General features: G+C 48.9%; 1 protein-coding gene and 1 long non-coding RNA gene across 2 annotated transcripts; one reads left to right on the plus strand and one right to left on the minus strand.

Moving 5' to 3' along the window:
- Positions 1-3,135: 3,135 nt before the first annotated feature.
- On the minus strand, positions 3,136-5,477 carry LOC128145001 (uncharacterized). The gene is made up of 2 exons (XR_008236280.1): positions 4,750-5,477; positions 3,136-3,955 (listed from the first exon to the last, which is right to left on the minus strand). It is a non-coding gene; the product is annotated as an uncharacterized LOC128145001 (long non-coding RNA).
- Positions 5,478-5,917: 440 nt separating this feature from the next.
- On the plus strand, positions 5,918-12,019 carry TEX55 (testis expressed 55). The gene is made up of 4 exons (XM_052795042.1): positions 5,918-6,027; positions 6,849-7,337; positions 7,614-7,676; positions 8,396-12,019. Exons 1-4 carry the CDS (start codon positions 6,010-6,012, stop codon positions 8,507-8,509), a joined length of 684 nt encoding a protein of 227 aa, XP_052651002.1. The 5' UTR covers positions 5,918-6,009; the 3' UTR covers positions 8,510-12,019.
- Positions 12,020-19,263: the final 7,244 nt, after the last annotated feature.

The following is a 19,263-nucleotide window of genomic DNA, read 5'->3' on the forward strand; positions in this document are numbered from 1 at the left end:
TCCAGGGAGATTAACTGCTGGGCTCTGAGCCACACAGGATATCTGCAGCTGAGCACAGAAATTGTCTAAAACAAGGCCTCTTTTGCCCCTGGAAATCTCTTTTCTCCTCCCCTCAGTGGATTCCTCCTCATTAGAAATAGTCGACGAGCTTCTTCAAACCTCAGGATCATGCCAGTTGTGTGGGAAAGAAAAAGAGAAAAATTACTGCCATCTGCATGACTACCGTGCAGGGACAAATCTTTCCCTCTCCCCCTTTTTCTCCATCCCCCCTTTTCACTTAAGAGCAGTAGGAGACCTTCACATTAAGATACTGAACCCATCACAGTTGGAACAGACGAAGCCAGAGTGAGAAGGGAGGTGTTGGAGGCTGAGACAATGTATTTTTAGTCATTTCGATGAATTATGGAGACGTGAAGTTGATAATTTATTGAAGAAGGGAAACGGGGGACTCTATGTAAATGTTTTCGGATGAATAATTAATGTGGCTTTCTAGCATCAGGGGGTCTTTAATTAAAGCCTCTGTTAAACAAGGCAAGGCAGACAGGCCCGGCTCCTTGCAGCAGCTAATTGCACCTTTCCCATGTATAGCTACGATTCAGAGATGAAGCATCATTTGCATCAATAAAGAAGGACAGATCCTTCGTAGTGTGAGCGGCGGGAGGCTGTGGAGACCAGCTCAGTGACCCCAGGGCTGAGGGGGTTTGCATCACATTTTAAATTGGCTTGGCATACGGGCCAAATGAGGGGGTGCGGCAAAGCGAGGACAGAAGGGCTTTGAGGAATGCAGAAAGCCACTCACAACCGCCTGTGGATTACAGCCTCTTCAAGAAGGACCTACTGACAGGGTTATCCAGAGTTTTGCTGTCACTGCATGATACATTTGCCTTCCAAAAGCCTGTCCTGTACGATGCCTGCCTCCCTGTCCCATGGCAAAAGATGGGTTCACAGCAGAGGGGAGCACAGCAATAAGGCAGCGTTCGCAGGGTGGACTGAAGAGGCAAACCTCTGCCTTCCCACTACCCAGCTGCTATCCTTATCCCCAGCATCCTCCACAGCACCACTCCCTCGGGTGAACATCATGCCTGGACTCTCCCTTCCTTCAGGGATTTCACAGCTGATGGGGAGAGGAGGGGATGAAGGTTCACTGTGGACTTCAGTCAGAACAGAGCATCCCCTCCCTCTGGTGCCACATGATGGTGAGACAAAACTGAAGCCTTCTCCCTCACAAGGGTTTGACCTCCCAGAAGGTCTATGATTATTTCTCAAGGGAAAGTATAAAACCATGATAGCTTCAGGTTAGAATGGGGCAATTAAGGAATGACAGAAACGGCCCCAGTTAATATCACTGAGGACCCTCCAGTATAATCCCAAATTTGGCTTCTTTAAATCCCCAAGGAAGAGCAGGTAAGTTTCCAAACAGGAAACAAAGTCTTGTTTTCCTGGAGAACGTACTCTAAATTAGACACAGATTAATTAGTTTTGACACCTTGGCAAAGAAGCAGTATCTCACATTTTTCGGTCATTTTTATCACCAATAACATTCATAATAACATTATAAGGTGAGGAAGGAACAAGAAAGAGACAGCTGAAACTTTAATAGAAAGGGTTAAATCTAAAGTAGGCTAAACAGGTTCCCGAAGCAAATATTTCCAAACACAGAAGCTAATCACATCTTTCTTTCCTGCTTTCCCAAAGACGGGGCTGAAGGAGACCTCAGGGGGTTACCTAGTCCATGCCAGTCATCTGTGAAAGGTTTGCTTAACCTGCTACAGGTACCTCCCTGCTTTCTGAAGCCATACTTGAAGCACTCCCTTTTGGCACTGAGCACAAAGACAACCTGGAGAGCATCCCCTCAAGAAGGGTCTCTCTGTTCACCATGAACACCTCAGTTTTCAGGAAAGCACCAAACCTTCGGGATTGCAAGCACGCGTTTTCAGTTTGCCCACACCAATGCTCTTGACAGGTCCGAAATGCGCCTGCGAGCTCGGTGAAGGTTTACTGTTGCGTTTTGTGGTGGCAAGCACTGCAAGAAGGTTTTGGAGGATGCGCTCGGAGCCCCTGCGAGCAGCTATGAGGCTCTGCTGCTCTCTGCTGGGAAATGCTGGCAGAGCCCTAGCAAGAGGCCGTACTGGGAGAAGAGCTGGATTTGCCAGTATGCTCTGGGCTTGGTCTCTGCACACAAACTCTCAGGGCTGCCTGTACAAAAGCAGACACCTTGCTGCAGTCTCCTCCTCGACGCTGCTGTCGGAAGCGGGCCCACGTCAAAGGTCGCTGGTGTAGGAGCAGTCTGGGCGCAAGTCAGCAGCCCCAGCGTTCCTCTTGCGTCCCAGCCCTCTCTACCTCATGCAGGAGCCAGCTTTCTCCACACCGCTCTGTTGCACTTACACCTGCTCTCCTCCCAGCCTGTAATGCAGTTTTACTTTCTCAACAACCCTCTGGACGGAGGGCAGAGCACTTACCCCACCGTACAGGTAAGGAACCAACATGCTGGGCAACCGCACGACCACCCAGAGTCACAGGTCAGCACGTGGATGCGCAGAGATGTCTCTCCAAGGACCCCCGCCACTTCCTCGCAGCCTGGGTGTTTTTGATCGTTGCTCCATGCCACAAAGCTGCTCTTTGCTCTCCAGACCTCAGGAAGGCTTTAGCTACATCTGGCTGCAACTGTGCAAAACGACAGGTCAGAAAGTCTCGGAGCCACAGCGTGCAGGGATGTGCGAGGCCACAGCCTCGGGTATCGGCCGGGCTGCGGCAGCCTCCTGGATTGCGTAGCAGGTGAGCTCGCCGCTCCGGCCAGCAACCTCAGTCTGGGAGAAAGCCCGAGCCGCGACAGCAGCTCCGGCACGAAGGAGGGGGATGAATTCCCCAGCCTGGTGCTGACCCTCTGCCCCTTTAAGCAATGACATTTAATTTTCTGATGTGTTTCATCTCATGCATCCTATTATGATTTTCAAGGACTGGATGAGGTGACAGGAGTTTAAGATGGGCATTTGCAGGATTTGGCTATCATGTATATATATATATTTACAGCTCAATAAAATAAGAAGAAATATTCAAAGTGAACAGAGTGTGGAAAGTGATTTGTTCCAACTCTTCACTGCGGACTTGCAAGAAACCAATCAAAGAGGCTCAGGAGTGGTTTGATTGTAATTTATTAACCCAAAAGGGGCCGCATTGTTAAACAACATTATTTATAGCGAACAGCTCAACCATCTCTACTGAACAACTGTGTGATACTGCAGGGACAAATACAATGAGTTACTACACAGATAGGACAAAACCAGCAGCAGATCTTTGTTACAGCTGTTAGAAAAAGTGTCCCCAGGAGACAGACACTGAATCTCTAATGGCTATCTTATTTCTCTGACAATTTATTTAAGTTTTAACTTAACAGCAGGAATGATAGCCACAGTTACATAGTGACTCCCAATAAAGGAGTGTATTGCTGATCTGCAGCTGGTGTTTTCTTATTTATTTCAAAGTCTTTAAGTTCCAGACTTAGCATATGGTGCCATATAAATAATGATATAATAATACGTTTTTGCTTTCCATGTGCCTGGATAGAAAAAAGCCATGTGATTTATGTTACATGAGCATTGTATTCAAAGGCATTATTTTGCTCAGAATTTTTAATGCATTTAAAATGCATCTTCTCCTTTTTGTAATCTGTTCTTTTGAAAGAATAAACAGAGCAGTGATGTTTATTTAATGGAGTCATTCATCTTACTTCCCTGTACAAAATCCTAGCTTTCCAGCCCCAGCAGCCAGATCCCTGCAGCAGGCAGTGGGGCTGGAAATGGAGAGATCTGCTGTTAACCAATGAGGCACAGATGACAGGAAGACATGGGGCTCGAGATTTACCCACAGCGGGATGCTATTTGAAGCCAGCAGGCAGCTGAGAACTGCTTAGTCCGGTCCAGTAAAGGATGGAGAGGAGAAACCCATGGGAGAAGTTCTGCAGTGGAGAAAACAGCACTGGGATGCCTCAGCACACAGCTACCCATCCACACACAACTGAAAGCAGATGCCTACTTCAGTTAAAACTGTAACTGCAGTCACTAGAGCAAACACCCCCCCCGAAGTATGACAGGGATGTAACAGTTTACAGCTTTCCTTTCAGACCCTCAATATACGAGCTGTGTGAGCATTACAGCTGTGCAGAAATACCCGGCTGCAGGGCAGGGAAGATCTAACTCACACCTCAACTGTTCCTGGACGTTGCTGTCTTAGTTGCCAGACTGACTGGCAGCAAGACCTCATCAAGCAAAATCCTCTTCACAGCTACAAGGGTTGCAAAAGTGAGTTTAAACATGCACAGATCACTGCAGAACAAACACAGTATTTCTAAGGGGTGTAGAAGACAAACCAGTGAATATTCTGCCTACAAACTTAAGCCTGTTCCGTTGGTCCACAGCTCCTAGAGGAAACATGTCGGGGTCCACAAAGACTGACAATCCTGAGCACCAGGCAGTATACTGTACCCTCTCCCACCATGTGAGAACGGGATAATCAGTGGAGGTTGAAGAAGTCAGATCCTGAAATGTCCCTGAGAGTCCACCCAACCAACTGCCTAAGACCCTTCAGCAATTTTACAGATTTTACCCACCACCTTTCAAGACCTTTCCAAGTAAACACAGACCAAAAAAAGCCCACACTCAAACAGCCAGGAGTGCCACACTGTCCAGAACCATCACAGTCACATGGGAAAATGGGAGAGGCAAGATGGGCTCAGAGGAGCTGAGTAAGGACCTGGCATCCCCCAAGTGCAAACAGCAGTGCTCTAGTGCAAGATGGTCTGAGTGGTCAGCGTGGCTGAGGATATGGGCAACACGGTCATGAGCCTAGTACTGCAGCAGCGGGGAAGCTGTTTCTCTCAAAATGTCAACAGTGTAACCTGAAAAACACACATGAACTGAGCTGCTCTGAATGGAAGTGACATCTGTTAGTTTAGCACAGGTTTTGAAGTCCTGTATCTCCCTCCCTCTCACACCCCATCAACCCCCATGGCAGTTTCAGCCACTCGTGTTTCAATCCCAGCTCTTGTCACACTGGAGCATGAACCAGAGCATTTCAGAAGCTGGTTACTGTGGTAACCCAGCACAGCTTTTATCTTTATCTCTTTCATCTCCTCCTGGGGGGGGGGGTGGAACTGGCAACACTTCTTTGCTTTTTCTGATGAAATTCATCACGCAGCACACTGTGAGGATCCGTGTAAAACTGAGCGGGAAAGCACCTCTCACACAAACGCACATGTAAATACTTCTCAGCGCTCTACTACCCTACTTCTTGCTTCCCTGCTTCTCTTTACAAGCTATTTGTGTCCTTTTTCACCTGACCGTCTGCGTGCAGCTTGCCTCTGCCCCTCTCCTCCAGGCCTCCTCACTGCCATGGTGAGGGTCAAGAGCCGACGGGCTTTCTCGCGTCCTTTATAGGAGCGCAGCAGGGCCCAAAGGACACCGCGATTCAGACTGAAGCGACTCAGCTCCCTGCAAAATGAAAGGCCGGTGGCAGGCTGGGCGACGGGGTGACTCCCCACAGCCTTCCCTCTGCCAAGAGACCCCCCGCTTCCACCAGGCCCCGGGCAGCTGCAGGTCCCCACAGAGGGCTCGCTGGCTGCTGACACGCACCCAGAGACCTCTCTAGTTCCCCTCTAGGGGGGGGAGAATAACGCGGGCGAGTGGGGGCGGCCCCCAAGCCCAAGCCCAAGCCCAAGCCCAAGCCCAAGCCCAAGCCCAAGCCCAGGCCCAGGCCCAGGCCCAGGCCCAGGCCCAGGCCCAGGCCCAGGCCGCGGCCCCTCACAGCCCGGCGCTTCCGCCCTAATCCATGATGGCAGCCCGGCGCTCGCCGCCCACGTGACACGGGCGGCCCCGCCTACCGAGTCACGTGAGGGCGGCGGTTTCCCTAGCAACCTCCCCCGGCGTCTTCCGCCTCCTCTCCCGCCTACGGCGAGCGGCGAGCGGCACAAAAGGGCCGGCGGCGGTGGGAGGCGAAGCGCGACCCTGGCCTGTCATGGAGAGTCGGGGGCCGGTGAGGCAGGATCCCGATCCCCATTCCCATCCCGATCCCGGGTACCTCTTCCCCCACGCCGTCTCTGGCTGCACCAACCCGTGCTGCCCCGGAGAGCCCCATCCCGGCCTCCTGCACCCCCAGGCCCCAAACCTGGGGGCAGCTGTCATGGCTTCCGCCTCCTCTGGCCCAGGGAGGGTTTGGGACGAGGGGGAGAAAGGGGACGAGGAGTGGGGGTGTGGGGCTTGGATACAGCAGAGTCCACAGCCGGCTGCTCAAGGGGGAGATGGGTGAAGGCTGCCCAAATTTCAGCTGCTTGCTATCAGGGAGCAAGACCAGAGCTGCAGCAAGCGGGAAGATGAGCCGGGAGCTGAGGGCAACCACGGCGCAGGCTGGGCAGTGCCCTTAAGCGACAGGGCGCAGGCCCTCAGAACTTGGGCAGGGTGCGGGATAAGAGGGCTCAGCGACAGTCCCAGGCAAGGCAAGGTAATGAGTCGGGTCCGGGATCCATCCAAGGGGCTTCTATCCAGAGACAAAACTACCTACAGTATTGCACATAGAGTCCCCCTAGGAAAACCGGTCAGTAAGTGAGGATCAGGCACAGGTACACCTCCTGCATCGCTCAGACCAGGTCTGAAGGCTCGGGCCTGAGCTTAAATGGGGTTCCTGGGCACACGGGCAGAAGGTGTGGGTGGGAGCAGTCACAGAAACCAAAACCTATTAGTGCATGCCCTAAGAGGGGCTGCAACATATGTGCAGAAGGATGCAGTAATGAGATGTACCTGGTCTGCGGGCCTACATGTTTAAAATATTCTTTGTTCTTTATTTGTTAAATATTTTAGCAAGAGCCTAATGAGCATTCAGAATCTGAAGTGGAGGAATCTAGCATACCACCAGCTGCTGAACCATCTGAGGACCAGACACCTATAGTTGAATCCCCACCGTCACTGGATGACTTACCTGGGGCTGAAACACCAGCATCTGCAGACCAGCCATCTGTAGCGGAATTGCTAGTGTCTGCAGACCAGCTGGTTGTGGAGAAACCACCAGGTTCTGAGGGCCAGTTACCTGTCATTGAATTTCCCACATTCAGGGAAAACTCACCTGGGATTGCATCACCTGTGGGCGAACTGCCAGGTTTCAAAGTCAAGATGTACATGTCTGACTCCGCACAGGCTGGTGGTAAAACATCTGAGGCTGGGTCATCAGGAACTATAGTCAAGCCGACAGAGGCTACATGTGAAATATTGGAGCAGCCAAAGGTGTATGAAGACCCCTTTGAAGTCTCCATTAAGTACATGGAGAAACATAATATTCTGCAGATATTTCAGGTGAATTATCTCTTCCCCTTCTCTGTCCAGAGGCATGCTTGAGAAGCTGGGCCTAAAGTTAGCTTGGACGAAATTATCCCTTCCCTGGATCCCTCCTTGTCCTATGCTTTCTTAAGTGTAAACTTGAGAAAAGCAGTATAAAAGGACCTTTGATCATCTTTGGGGATTGAAAGAGATGCTTGCTTTTTAAAATGCAGCTAGTGTTGAAGCAGAAAGTGCAGCCACCCATCTACCTGAGGATCAATACTTCTTTCCTTCTGTCTGTCTCTGTCTCAGGAGATCACAGAAAAACTGGTGTACCAGAAGCCCGAGGACCCCTTGCAGTTCATGTTGCTGCAGGTATGGTGTCTTGCTGGGGCTCAGCGGGGACTGTTAGGGCCACAGCAGAAAGCCAGCTTTGCTGAGCACACCAGAAACATCATCAACCCATGACTATTTCTCTCACTGTGTGTCTGCTCACTTGGGAGGAGGAGAAGCACAGGCAGGAGCAGAGTGTCCAGGGTGCAAGGGACCACACGTGCTCTAAAAGGAGAGGGAGGAGAGGTATGGGAGGATGGGTGCCGGGTGTGGGGGGAGAATGGGGTGGATGTGCCCTGGAGGACTGTTGTCTGAGAGGTGAGGGAAGCTTAGGGACAGAAATAAGGCCTCTCTGCATTCCTGTGACCCTTCTCCAGCTCCCTCTATCCCACACTGGGTAGGAACACTTTTCCTGCCCACACACCCCTATTCAGGAGAGCTGTCTCTGCTGAGCCTGCAGGGTATTAAAACACAGGAAATTCAAAGTCAGTGGAGTGAGGCGATAGTTTAGGAGTGAGTTAGAAGTGTGGGGAGCTCCTTGGGGAAAGGAGGAGGTTAGAGGAAAGAAAGCAGACAGAGAAAGAGAGTCTTTTCCTTCACTGCCTTCTAGTCAGTCAGGGGAAGCACCACCTTTGTGATTTGCTGCTGGATTTGTGTTGTACTGAGTGCAGAACTTGCAGAGGAATGGCAAGGTCAGTTCTGGGCACCAGTGGTAAGGAAATAGGCTCCCAAATGACCCTTTTCCTTTTCCTTTTGCCCAGGTGCAGTCTATGATAAATGCCAGGCAGGCAGAAATGGAGGGAATATTGGAGGAGAACGAAGATGCGAAGGTGTTTCTGGAAGAGGTCCTGTACACTCCTTTTCGTCCCTGCTGACCTTGCTCTTGCAGTATTGCATGGGGCCTTCACAACACCGTGCTTTTGTAGTCATTGGCAGTAACTTGGAACAGGCCTGGTTGTATCTCTGTTTCCTGATTTTTCTGTTCTGTACGCTTTTGCTTCCACTTGGGTTTAAATCCTGCAACCAAGTTTGGATGCACAAACTCAAATCTTAAAGTGTGCATGGACTGGCATACACGTGTGGCACATCTTGAAGAGGCAGGTCTGCTGAACTCCTATGCAGTCTCTGCATACAAATACATAAATCCCACATTTAGGCCACCCCTAGACTCTGTTTCTCTGTGCAGAGAAGCCTCACAGCTCAGACAATGCAAGCACAAAAGCAAGTAGAATTAAAAAGCAGCCCTGGACAACCCACAGTCCTCTCTTTTTTTCATGCTGCATTGGTGGCTTACTGTCTCCAGCTATGCAGCAGCACCAATGTCCATCTAATACTTTGAGAGGCTGGATCTGTGGCCTTTCTGCTGCCCCCAGAGCTCCCCTGAAGCAAGAAGCTGTCTCTCTGCCTCTTACACACACTGGGCGCAGCTGTCTTGCCCTTAACCATCCCTGCTGGGTTCCAATCACTCTGGTTTTTGGGGTTGTCCTGCTTGTATCATTGCAAGTATAGTGTATATTTTGATAAACAGAACAGTAAAGCAAGTGTTGCATGCACCCTCTATGGCTTCAGAAGATGGCACTCAGGAATATGGGAGGTGAATAAAACTAAACAAACCAAAAGCAAGCACTGGTAGCCCAGGAAATTCAGAGTCAAGGTACACTTTGCAAGCAGTCGTTTGAACTGCTTTTGACTCTCAAAACACTTAGGATCCTCGTTTTCGTACTATCTAAGTGTCTGTTTCCACCCTGTAAAGCAAGTTTGTCTTTCTTGCCTCTTGCCTAAAGATTATTGAAAATGTGCAACGGAGCATACTGTTATTCTGGCTTCATTTCATGTGTATGTGCTGATGCCAGAAAGTTTTTTGTCAATACAGACTTTTCTCTTTTTTAGGCAAGTGCTCTAATTTCCTGATGGATGGTAGTGTATTCCCAAATGACTGTCTCTATGGCTATGAAGAGAGCACCATAGAAACTTATCTTCCATCTATCTATTTTCAGCTAAAAGTCTGATGATTAGGTTGTGTGATACTCCACAGCCGAGTGTGGGCCCAGAAAGTCTGGGAATAACAGAGGCAAGTATTTGGCATACAAAATCAGTGTCTGAGATGAGTTGCCTTTCTATCCAAGACTCTCAGAAAAGATCAATTAATTCACGTGCTTCCAGGTTAAAGGCAGGTAACCACCCCTGTCATTCATAGGGCAGGAAGGTTTTAAAGGTATTGTGGGCCTAAAGGTGGCTCAAGATTCAGGTAAAATCTTCATGGGTTTTATAAGAGGTTTGATGTAGACTTTAGGCATCTAGGTCCCACTGAAGCACTGAGATGCTTTTGAAAGCCCTACTTACCTTCAGCAACTGGAAGAATTGGACACTTAATGAAACAGAGAGCACAATTGTTTTTCAGCCTGATAAATACTTGATCAAGAATTTGTAACTGGCCCTATACATACCTGGCCTGTGAATGTAAGGGAAGTGCTAATGCACCTCTGTGAAACAGGCAATGAATGGAAGATTAAGATACCGTTGAAACCTTTTCATCTCTGTGGCCACTTGTCAGCATGTTTTCCCAAGAGGTGGAGATGTTGGCATGTCTTTGAATTTTGCTGTAGAACAGGATTAGGGTGCTTTGGGAACAGCTTTAGCTGTGAATTTCCTAGGTTTCTATTATTTGTGTATTGTATTTTGTTGTCTTTTACTTATGAAAAACTTTTGAGTTGTAATATGTTCGCAGACTATAAGTGTATGCCCTCAACTTCATGTCAGGATTAAGGGAGTTATGCAAGGAAAGATCCTTTATTTCTCTTTCAGATAAGTTAAAGTGAACTGGAAAGCAGTCTTTTTATGGATGACAAAAGTTTTGCAAGAGAGGCCCTACTCAGTGTTCCTCAGCAATATCAGGGCCAAAATTTTCCTTTGATGGCCTGGCCACATAATCTCATGCTACCAAAGTTGCTGCATGGTAGCAAGAAGTCCTCTCCGGTGCGTGTAAGAGAGGGCACCTGTCTTTTCTGTTTCTTAAGATCAAGGTCCCCCTCCTTTCAGGAGCAGCAGTCATACAGAAATGAATGGGGCTGCACTCAGGACAGCTGCGTGGGCCTGCGGTTGGCTTGTGCAGATGGTAAGAGACTGTGGAAGGCAGTAGGCCAAGGACAACCCGTCAGCTTTCACAGACTTAGAGGGGAATTGATCAGCTCTGAGCAAGGGCTTTGACCAGAAATCTTGGAAAACCCATCATGAAGCATCTGCAGAGAAATGTCACTTCCTTCTCCTCAAGCCTCTCAGATGATTGCATTCTATTCTGAACTGCATTTTTTCAAGGAGAAAAGTCCAGGAACTTAGTTTTATGAAAACAAAAAAGCATCCTCCAGAAGGTGTGCAGATTATTGTGTTCAGGCTGGTGCAACACAGTTGTCCTTTTTGATTTGCTTCAGAGTTTTGTTGAAAAATACACCTTAGATCTAGAAAAATTCTACCTCACATTAAGGCACTAATGCACCACTGCTGTTTGTGTGTGTGAAGGCTTTTTTGTGGCGAAGAAAAGGAGAAAAGTTAGATTTAAAATGGAAACATTTATTGTAGTCTGAATTCCAGAGTGCCTGTCCCTTTTCCATAATTTCTTTCCCAAACCATCAGATCCATGTTTCTTCTTCATTAAGTGGACATTTATCAACATGACATTAAACTGTCGTTACATTTCTTGCCTTGGGTGCTCTGAAGGAATTAGCAGTTCATTGTGTGTAACCGAAACTATTCCATATAAGTCCTTATAGCACGCTAGTCACTGTATATTTGAATGCCCTCCAGTAGTGTGCTAAGCAACGTGACTAACATCTGTTGTTTGCTCTTTCTCCTCTCCACGAGAGATATGCCTGTGCACTGAAGTGCATTCTTTTTAAAAAAGTGTTTTGTTTTTTTACCCGCACCTGTGTATTTCTGAGTGCTTCTAATGGATAGGAATAGGTCATGGAGTGGAAGGTGGTGAGGTTGGAGAGAACTTTGTAGTTCGCAAGGGTGTTTCCTCCGTAGTTTGAGCTGGGCACCGAGAAAGTGCCGTATTCTCACAGTTGAGATTTTTTGCTGGTCTGTGGACCGGCATAGGAGTATGACATCCAGTTCAGCTGCCAAATAGCATGACCGTTTTTGTTGTGAAACTTGTAATTCCTCAGAAGCAGGATGTGGAGGGGCCAGCCAGAAAGAAATTGTACACACCTTGAAATAGGTGTCTTGGATCAAAATATCAGATTCTTTTCTGCCATCTTTGTAATGAACTTAAAATTACTCACATGCCCCAAGCAATACTAAAGTTGCTTGTGTACTGCCTCTTAACCAATTAAAAAAAAAAAAACCCATAACGTTGTAACTGGTGATTAAAGATCCTTTGAAAAGTTCACACAGACTCTGCTCCAATTCTTAGTTAGGCGGAGGGCACAAGCAGAATAGCTTTTCAATGGCCAGCTACTTATAGCATGAGACATTTCATTGTGACTCACTGGATATGAATCATTCCTACATAACACCAACCTTAAGCTAGTTTAATGGCATTGATTTAAAAGTTTCACAATGATGTGAAACTCCAAGTAGGCAGCATCAACTATGCAGGGCTTGCATGTCTGAAATGAAAGAAATTAACCTCTGGGTAAAACCCGACAAAGAGCTTAGCTCAAGAGAGAGCTCAAGCTGAAGACTGGAGAATGTGGGAGCGCTTAGAAAGGGAATATAAGAGGGCAAATTGATCAAACCCTGTCTGACATGCCCTCAGGTTGTATTCAAGGGAAAGCTTCTCTTGACTATTCGCTCAGCCAGATGAAATGCAGAAGAAGAAACATTCCCTTAAGGTCAGGCATCAATATCCATGGCTGCATTCCTTTGTGGGGACTGCCTTCATGGGCAACTTTGATGTAGCAGCATCACTAAAAGTTCATGGCCATGCCTCAAGATACACAAATGAAAAGGGGAACTGCGAGTTGTTGGGGTGACATGGGTTGGATGAACAGTCACTTGCCGTCTTGTCCTGGGGAAAGGTGGTGGGCTGGAATGTCGCTGCAGAACAGCTGAAGTTAGGCAAAGCAATCCCAAGAGATTCCTATACACGTAATTCAAGACTGGAAACTGTCTGCAGACACTGCGGTATTTGGTCTGTATTAGAAATGCGTGGTATGAACAAATGGAGCAATGCTCTCTTTCTCCCTCAAGGCTATCATCCCAATTCCTCATGCAACTCCTCTCCCAGGTGGGAAGAGCTTACCCTCCTTTGCTGGTGTCATTTCACAAACTGCAGTGCAGTAATACCAGGGAAGAAACAAACTGAGAGATGGACTCACTTGCTTTATTTGTTGTTATTTGCTTTGAGACCAAAATTAACTTCTTGTTCATTGTCATTCCTTAAGGTGGCAAGAGATGGAGGAATACAGGACTACACAGAGCCAGACATATGATGGCACACGGCTATCTAGTACAGTTCACAAAGTAAAAAAGGTAGGCAATGTAGCTAGGGGAGTGCAACATCCAGCTTACACTGACTGTGAAAACTTCACCATAAACTTACAAGCCTTTAAGACAAACATCTTGCTTGGAATCACCTGGTCCAACACTTTAAAATTCTTCTTACGAACTAGGAGCCAGGATCCATGTTAGGGTTAGGGAGTTTGTAAGAACAAGAGGTGACCTCTGTCCTTCCTCCTTCCCGTCCTTCAGTTTATCTTCTAGTATAACACAGGAAACGGAGGTGAATAGAGACATGTGGAATAGCACATTTGGTTGTTAATGGGGAAAACGCATGTCATACCAGCCCTTGAAGCAAAATAGTTCCCACCTTGAGGAGCTGTTGGTGTTTGGACAGATGAGTAGACATTAGGGAAAAGGCTATATTAAAATTTGGGCAAGTGGTCAGAAGGCCAAAGATTTTAAACAGTGGCTCAAAGTTGCATAAACACCATGAACACCACAGGAGTCCCTCTGAAGAGCAGAGCGATGCCTGCTCTATCCCACTGTTGTTTAAGTATCCCCTTGGGTCAAGCAGAACATCCTGCCTTTTTGCAAGGAGATTCAGGGAAGGGCAGTGTTGGAAGTTTGCTGAAACCCCACAGTACTGAAAGCAAGTACTGCCCATTGGAGAATGCAGCTTTTGCTCCTGCTGTTTGAATCCTTGGTAGCAAAACAGAGCTATCTTGAGAGCTGTCTTGTGTATCTTGAGACAAACGAAGAGCAAAGCTCTTTAGAAAGGTAAGAGCTGGGCAGGGTCCAGCACAACTGTAGACAGAATTTCTTTTCGTAGTTACCTTTCATAGGCCTCTTAGACGTTGTTCATAAGCCTTCCTGGCTTTTCAGAAATCATGTGTTGAAAAATGGCCCTTGAGTAGTAGGTTAAAAAGCATCTTGAAGAAAAAGGTGAAACTTAACCTTTCCTGCGTGTGCCCATGAGAGGGCAGCACAGACCGGCTGAGCCTTTGCTAAAGGCTATTAAGAGGCAGGGAGACTAACTCAGGCGTTTACGTCCTTGGAGCAGCTACAAGTAGAGGAGAAAAGGTCCACGTAAAAGGGCTGGATGGCCCAAAGCACAGCTCAGCTCCATCCATCGACCACCTGAAACTAAAACCCAAGTACAGCTGGGTACAGGATTGGGTCAAACCCCAGGTGCGTGACAGAGTCAGGCTTCTCAGGGAAGTTTCCAGTTAGTTACTGAAATTTTAGAAGAGAGTTTCAGAGGAAGAATATTGGACAGTGCCTACAGTTCTGCCAAAGCAATGAGTCGGTGTGAGACATCAACCACACCCTAACCAAGGCAGAGGCTGTCACCCCAAGAGTGCTATAAACCCGCCTAAGGCATGCACGCTATTTATTTCCATCCCAGCGCTCCCAAGCACCGCACCAGCCAACACCCCTCTGCGATTCCCCTTTCCTCCTGCTGCCGAGACTCTTGCGATGCAGCTTTAACTTGACTGTCCTCCCTCTTTCTCTTGGGTGCTCCAGCCCTCTGGCAAGGTAGATGGTGGAGATGCTGAGCTAAATGAGATATATGCTTGCAGCACGGCTTACAGCGTGGTGGAAACTGGATAGTAACGGGCAACCGTGTGTAGATGGCAGTGCTCCACTGCCAGCCCGTTACAGTCTTCTAGATCAGAAGCAGCTAATGCAGCAGAGACAAGCAGGATGGCTTTGGGAGGAATGAGGTATCCCCGAACACCCTTCAGGAATGAGCTGGAACAGTTAATGTGAACAAATTTCTTTGGCCCCTTGCAAACAAGCAGTAAAGGTCCCCAAACAAGACCTCTTCTTTCTACCATGCTGTGGCTCGTGACTCACACACTGGATTTTGGAGGAGAGGTTTTTAACCATCAGCAAGAGCAATGCAGTCACTAATTCCGGACAGAACAGCTTGTTCCCAGTCTGTTAGATGAAACTCAACTGAACCACCAGCACCAGAGGACCACCACAGAGCCATGGCCATTTGGGAGCTGGGACCACATCCTAATAGATTTATCAACACTGACATACGCAGGGCTTTCAGAGGCCAGAAAGCCCTCAAATTCACAATCATGAGCAATACGGAGACGCTTTCTAGCAGACCTTCCCTGGACATTGTCAGCCTTTTAAAGAAGCTATCTAAAACACCAGCAGAAAATTTCCATCTTCTCCAAAGTCTTTTCTCCTGCTGTGTATTTTGCAAGATCCCAGGCGATCCTTTGCCTGGGCACAGTGAGATTTCTAGCCTCCCGTGAGCCTTCCCTGTGGTCAGGCTCCTGTTCAGAGTGAGCTGGCCTGCCCTCATCTGATGATGAGATTCAAGAGGAGGCCACGTCCCATTTACTGACCCTTTTATGCCACCAAGGGTGTTGGCTGGGGAATGCCACTCTTGCAGGGCTTGGCTCCCCTTCTCTGCCAGGAGAAACTTTTGCTGGTGGGAGTGGAGCCAAGACAGGTCTTGACCTCAGGGCTCCCCCAGGCTCCTCCGTGCTTGTTTTATCTTCTGGTCTCCGCGGGTACAAAAATGTGACCTGTAGGTTGCTGAAAGATCTAGGTGAGATCAGCAGCTCTAAGATGCAAATATTTTGGTCTGGGTTTTCCTTTGCAGAAATTAGCCTCAGGCCCGTGATGAGGCTCTCCTACGAGTTTCCTTCGTAGTCAGCAGAGTAAAAGAGGCATCCTTAGGGGGAGATTTAGAGCCCAAATCTCTCTCAATGTGTACAAGGCGGCACCCTGAGGGTCTCCTTTATTAACAGTAGTAGCACCCAATAGAGATTAGGCTTTATAAACATCCACTATTTCTCTACGCTTTTGGGTTGAGATCCCTGAGGAGGGGAGCCACAGCAGCTGGCCTAATTGTTAGCAGTGGGGTACCGAGATTTAATTTGTTACTGCCTTTACCCACATGTGCAAATTCCACTATGAGCACTAGCCCAAAACTCCCTGGGGAAGCAGTTCCCCGCCTGAATGCAGTTCTTTACCAAACAGAGCAGCTTCCTCCAAGCTGTTTGTCCTTTCTGCTTGCTTGTTTGTCAGAAGGAGAAGAAACGTCTCTTCCGAAAGGCTGAAAGTACAGATTTTCATGCAATCACGTGATTCCAGTAGCTTGGGCTTTATGCAAACACCCAAAGCTGCAAGTCTTACCACCACCAGAATACAGCCACGGTTATAAGCTCATGAATAAAACTACCTTACAAAACTAGAAAAATAAGGTGTATCCCTCTCCTTCCCCAAAATATGAAGAAACCCCAATCCTTGAGAGTGTGCTTTATAGCGCTCTTCTTAGCAATGAAGAGTGCAATGCCATATTCAGGGGTGAATTATGCATTGCCAAATGCAAAATACCAGGTTTACCAGTGTCACAAAGATGCCTGTATCTGGGTTTTCTGTAACGCTCTTCATCAAGGTATCTGAGGTTTTAGAAAGAAGTTACTTACTGCATTCCACATTATACTAAATATATATATACAGTTCTACTTTTCAGTCTATATGTTTGCAGGCTTCGCCGGAGTGGCTAGCCCAGTGACTCGGTGGTTTATCCTAACCCACGATAATTAGCCTATGGTTGTTGCTAACGGTATGCCATTTGTCTCCCCACACTCAGCACTGTTTGGTAAACAATTTCAGGGACAGAGCCGCTCTCCCCTGATCTCCCTAGGTGGTGTTCGCTTATTTATTCTCCACGCCCCGCAGTTATTCCTCTCTCTTGAGGTTGAGAGGTATAGAAGTGGCAAAAAAAAAGGGCAAAAACATTGCAGAAAGGGGGAGGCAGCTGTAGCAAAAGCCACGACCCGGCTGGGGAGGCAGGAGGCAAGGCTGGCGGGAGGCCAGGCCAGCTGCAAACCCGAGGGGCCCAGCGGATTTCTGTCCCCCACGGCCCGCGTCCTCGCCCCCCCGTGGGGATGCATGGAGACGGGAGAGGAGGCAGCCGTGAGGAATTCCCTTCTCCTCTGGGGAGGATCTGGCTCCCGGCCACGGCACGTGGAGGGCTCGGGCGGCAGGCGCGAGCCTCAAACCCAAATCTGGCCGAGGGAAGGAAGGTCGAACCGCGGACTGGGAAGCAGCTGTTTGCAGCATTCCCGGGAATGTGGGAGTAAAGCCGGGTGGCAGGAATTGGGGCTGGGGCAGCTGGCGGTGGTGCCCTCAAGGGGAGGTCGCTGACCCAGCCGGTGAGGTGGGGATTCTGCGGGGAAAGGCGGCCGCCCCTCCGCTCACGGGCAGCGCCTTCGCAGCACGCTGCGGCAAGGATGCTCGGCTTCATTCCCACTGCTGCCGTGCGCTGGAGGGACGATCATCAAAAAAGTCCCCGTCCCTGGGACACACAGGTGGTGTGTGCCAAGCTGAACCTGCGCACGGGCTCAGCCAACGCTGCAGCCGCACTGCTGGGGATGTGGGATTTCCCGAGCTCTCGCCCTTAACCGTGAGATCTGATCTTCCCATGCAATGTTGCAAATGCAGTTAGGAGCCTCCTGTTCGTGGACGGGAGTGGTTCCTTCATGATGCTGGCATGAGGCGGTCACAGAAATGACTCCTGGGACCTTGCTGCTTTGGCCATAACCGCCTTTCCTCCCTATGTGCTCTCTCCCTCTCTCCCTCCCTCCCTCCCTAATTCTTCCCTCTCACATGCTCTGTCTTAAATCACTATTTCCATGCTATGAAGAAAGGAAATTCAAAGGATGCAGGAATGTGAAAGGGTATTGTCAGAGGTTAGGAGCAAAGCCAGCCCATTGGAATTACCTACAGCATCTAACCAGCCCTTTTCAGCACCTTTATTCTCTCTTCGGGCATCCTCCAGCATCCCTCCCATGTCTATTTTGAAAAGCCACGGCACACTTTGTGACAGGCATGTTCTCACATTGCCCTGTAACCCACAGAGCACGGTGCCATAGTCAAGTTATAGATCTCCTGAGAAATTTCCTTTTCCACTTCCATGTGAAAATGGGCCGGGCTGTGGCCTCAGCACCTGACTGTGTCTCCAAATGAAACCCCAAATTGCAGTGTGTCTTCACTCCCAAGCCAGCACTTTGCCTTTCACCCATACACAACAGAGGTGTGCACGTATGCGGACCTATGTCTGGATACACCTGAGGAAAGCATATGCATGTGAGGTGTGTAGATTTGTACGTGTATATATACATGTGTGCGTATGTATGGCTCTGTGAGGAGGTGTGTGCACTCGTGAGTCTGTAGCATTCACCAAGTGCAAGAACTTACACAAATGTCTGGGTCTGGCTATATAGAAGTGTTGGCGTGTTCTCATCTGCAGTATGCCAGCGCAGGCGCAGACCCACAGGGGAGGCTAAGGCAGCTGCAGGCACCCCACTGGAAGTTCCCACCGCATGGTTTGTCAGCCCCATTGCACGCCCTCGCTCAGGCAAGGTCTCCGTCTGACCCTCGTACAAACTCAGAGCCTGACCTTATTAACACACACCAAAAAAAGTGCAAACGAACAAAACCCCCATCCCAACTCTCTCCTTCCCAATACCACATTTCTCTCCAGGTTTCACCAAAAATATTCTTACCCGCTAACCCAGATTAACAACAAGCTGTGAGCAGCCAAATGGTGATGGCAGTTTAGGACTGACCACCACCTTCCCCAGTCTTACCCACTCTTCCAGCCCAAACAAGGATTCACGCTAACACCTTTTTGCAGCTTCCCGGACAGGGCTACGGAGCAGCAAGAGCTCAGCCGCACCAGTGCTCTCTCCTAACAGCCGCTCTCAGTGCCGGTGACCGGCAAGACTACCAACTTCACTACCAGCTTCCCCTTCCCTCTCTCCTCTTTCCTCATCTTCTTTTTCCAAATTAGCATTTCCACACTTGCTGCCTCTTCTCTCCTCCCGGGTGGGATGTGGTGGAGCAAGCTACCGCGGCAGGATTTGTGCCTAACCACTGCCCCATGCCTTGCCAGGCTGTGACACTCAGGAGATGCGCTGCTTATCCCCGCCGCCGGCTGTTCTCAATGTCCGGCAGCGATGATGGGAGCCTGCCTTCCTAAACCCCAGCACACCAGTCAGCATGAAACGCGTTGGTCCCCCCAGCACTGCCGAAAGATTGGGCAGACTTCACCTGGTGCAGGGAGCACAAATAATGGGCAAGCAGCTAAGAGTTATTTAGGTCTAGACAAATCTGCATCCCTACTCTTGAGCACCCAAGTGACAAATGTCTT

This window comes from Harpia harpyja, chromosome 8 (assembly GCF_026419915.1).
Source record: "Harpia harpyja isolate bHarHar1 chromosome 8, bHarHar1 primary haplotype, whole genome shotgun sequence".
NCBI lineage: Eukaryota > Metazoa > Chordata > Aves > Accipitriformes > Accipitridae > Harpia > Harpia harpyja.

Coding starts and splice junctions, on each gene's coding strand:
- TEX55 (XM_052795042.1), top strand. Junction 7,338..7,613: donor ATATTCTGCAGATATTTCAG/GTGAATTATCTC, acceptor TCTCTGTCTCAG/GAGATCACAGAAAAACTGGT. Junction 7,677..8,395: donor TGCAGTTCATGTTGCTGCAG/GTATGGTGTCTT, acceptor CCTTTTGCCCAG/GTGCAGTCTATGATAAATGC.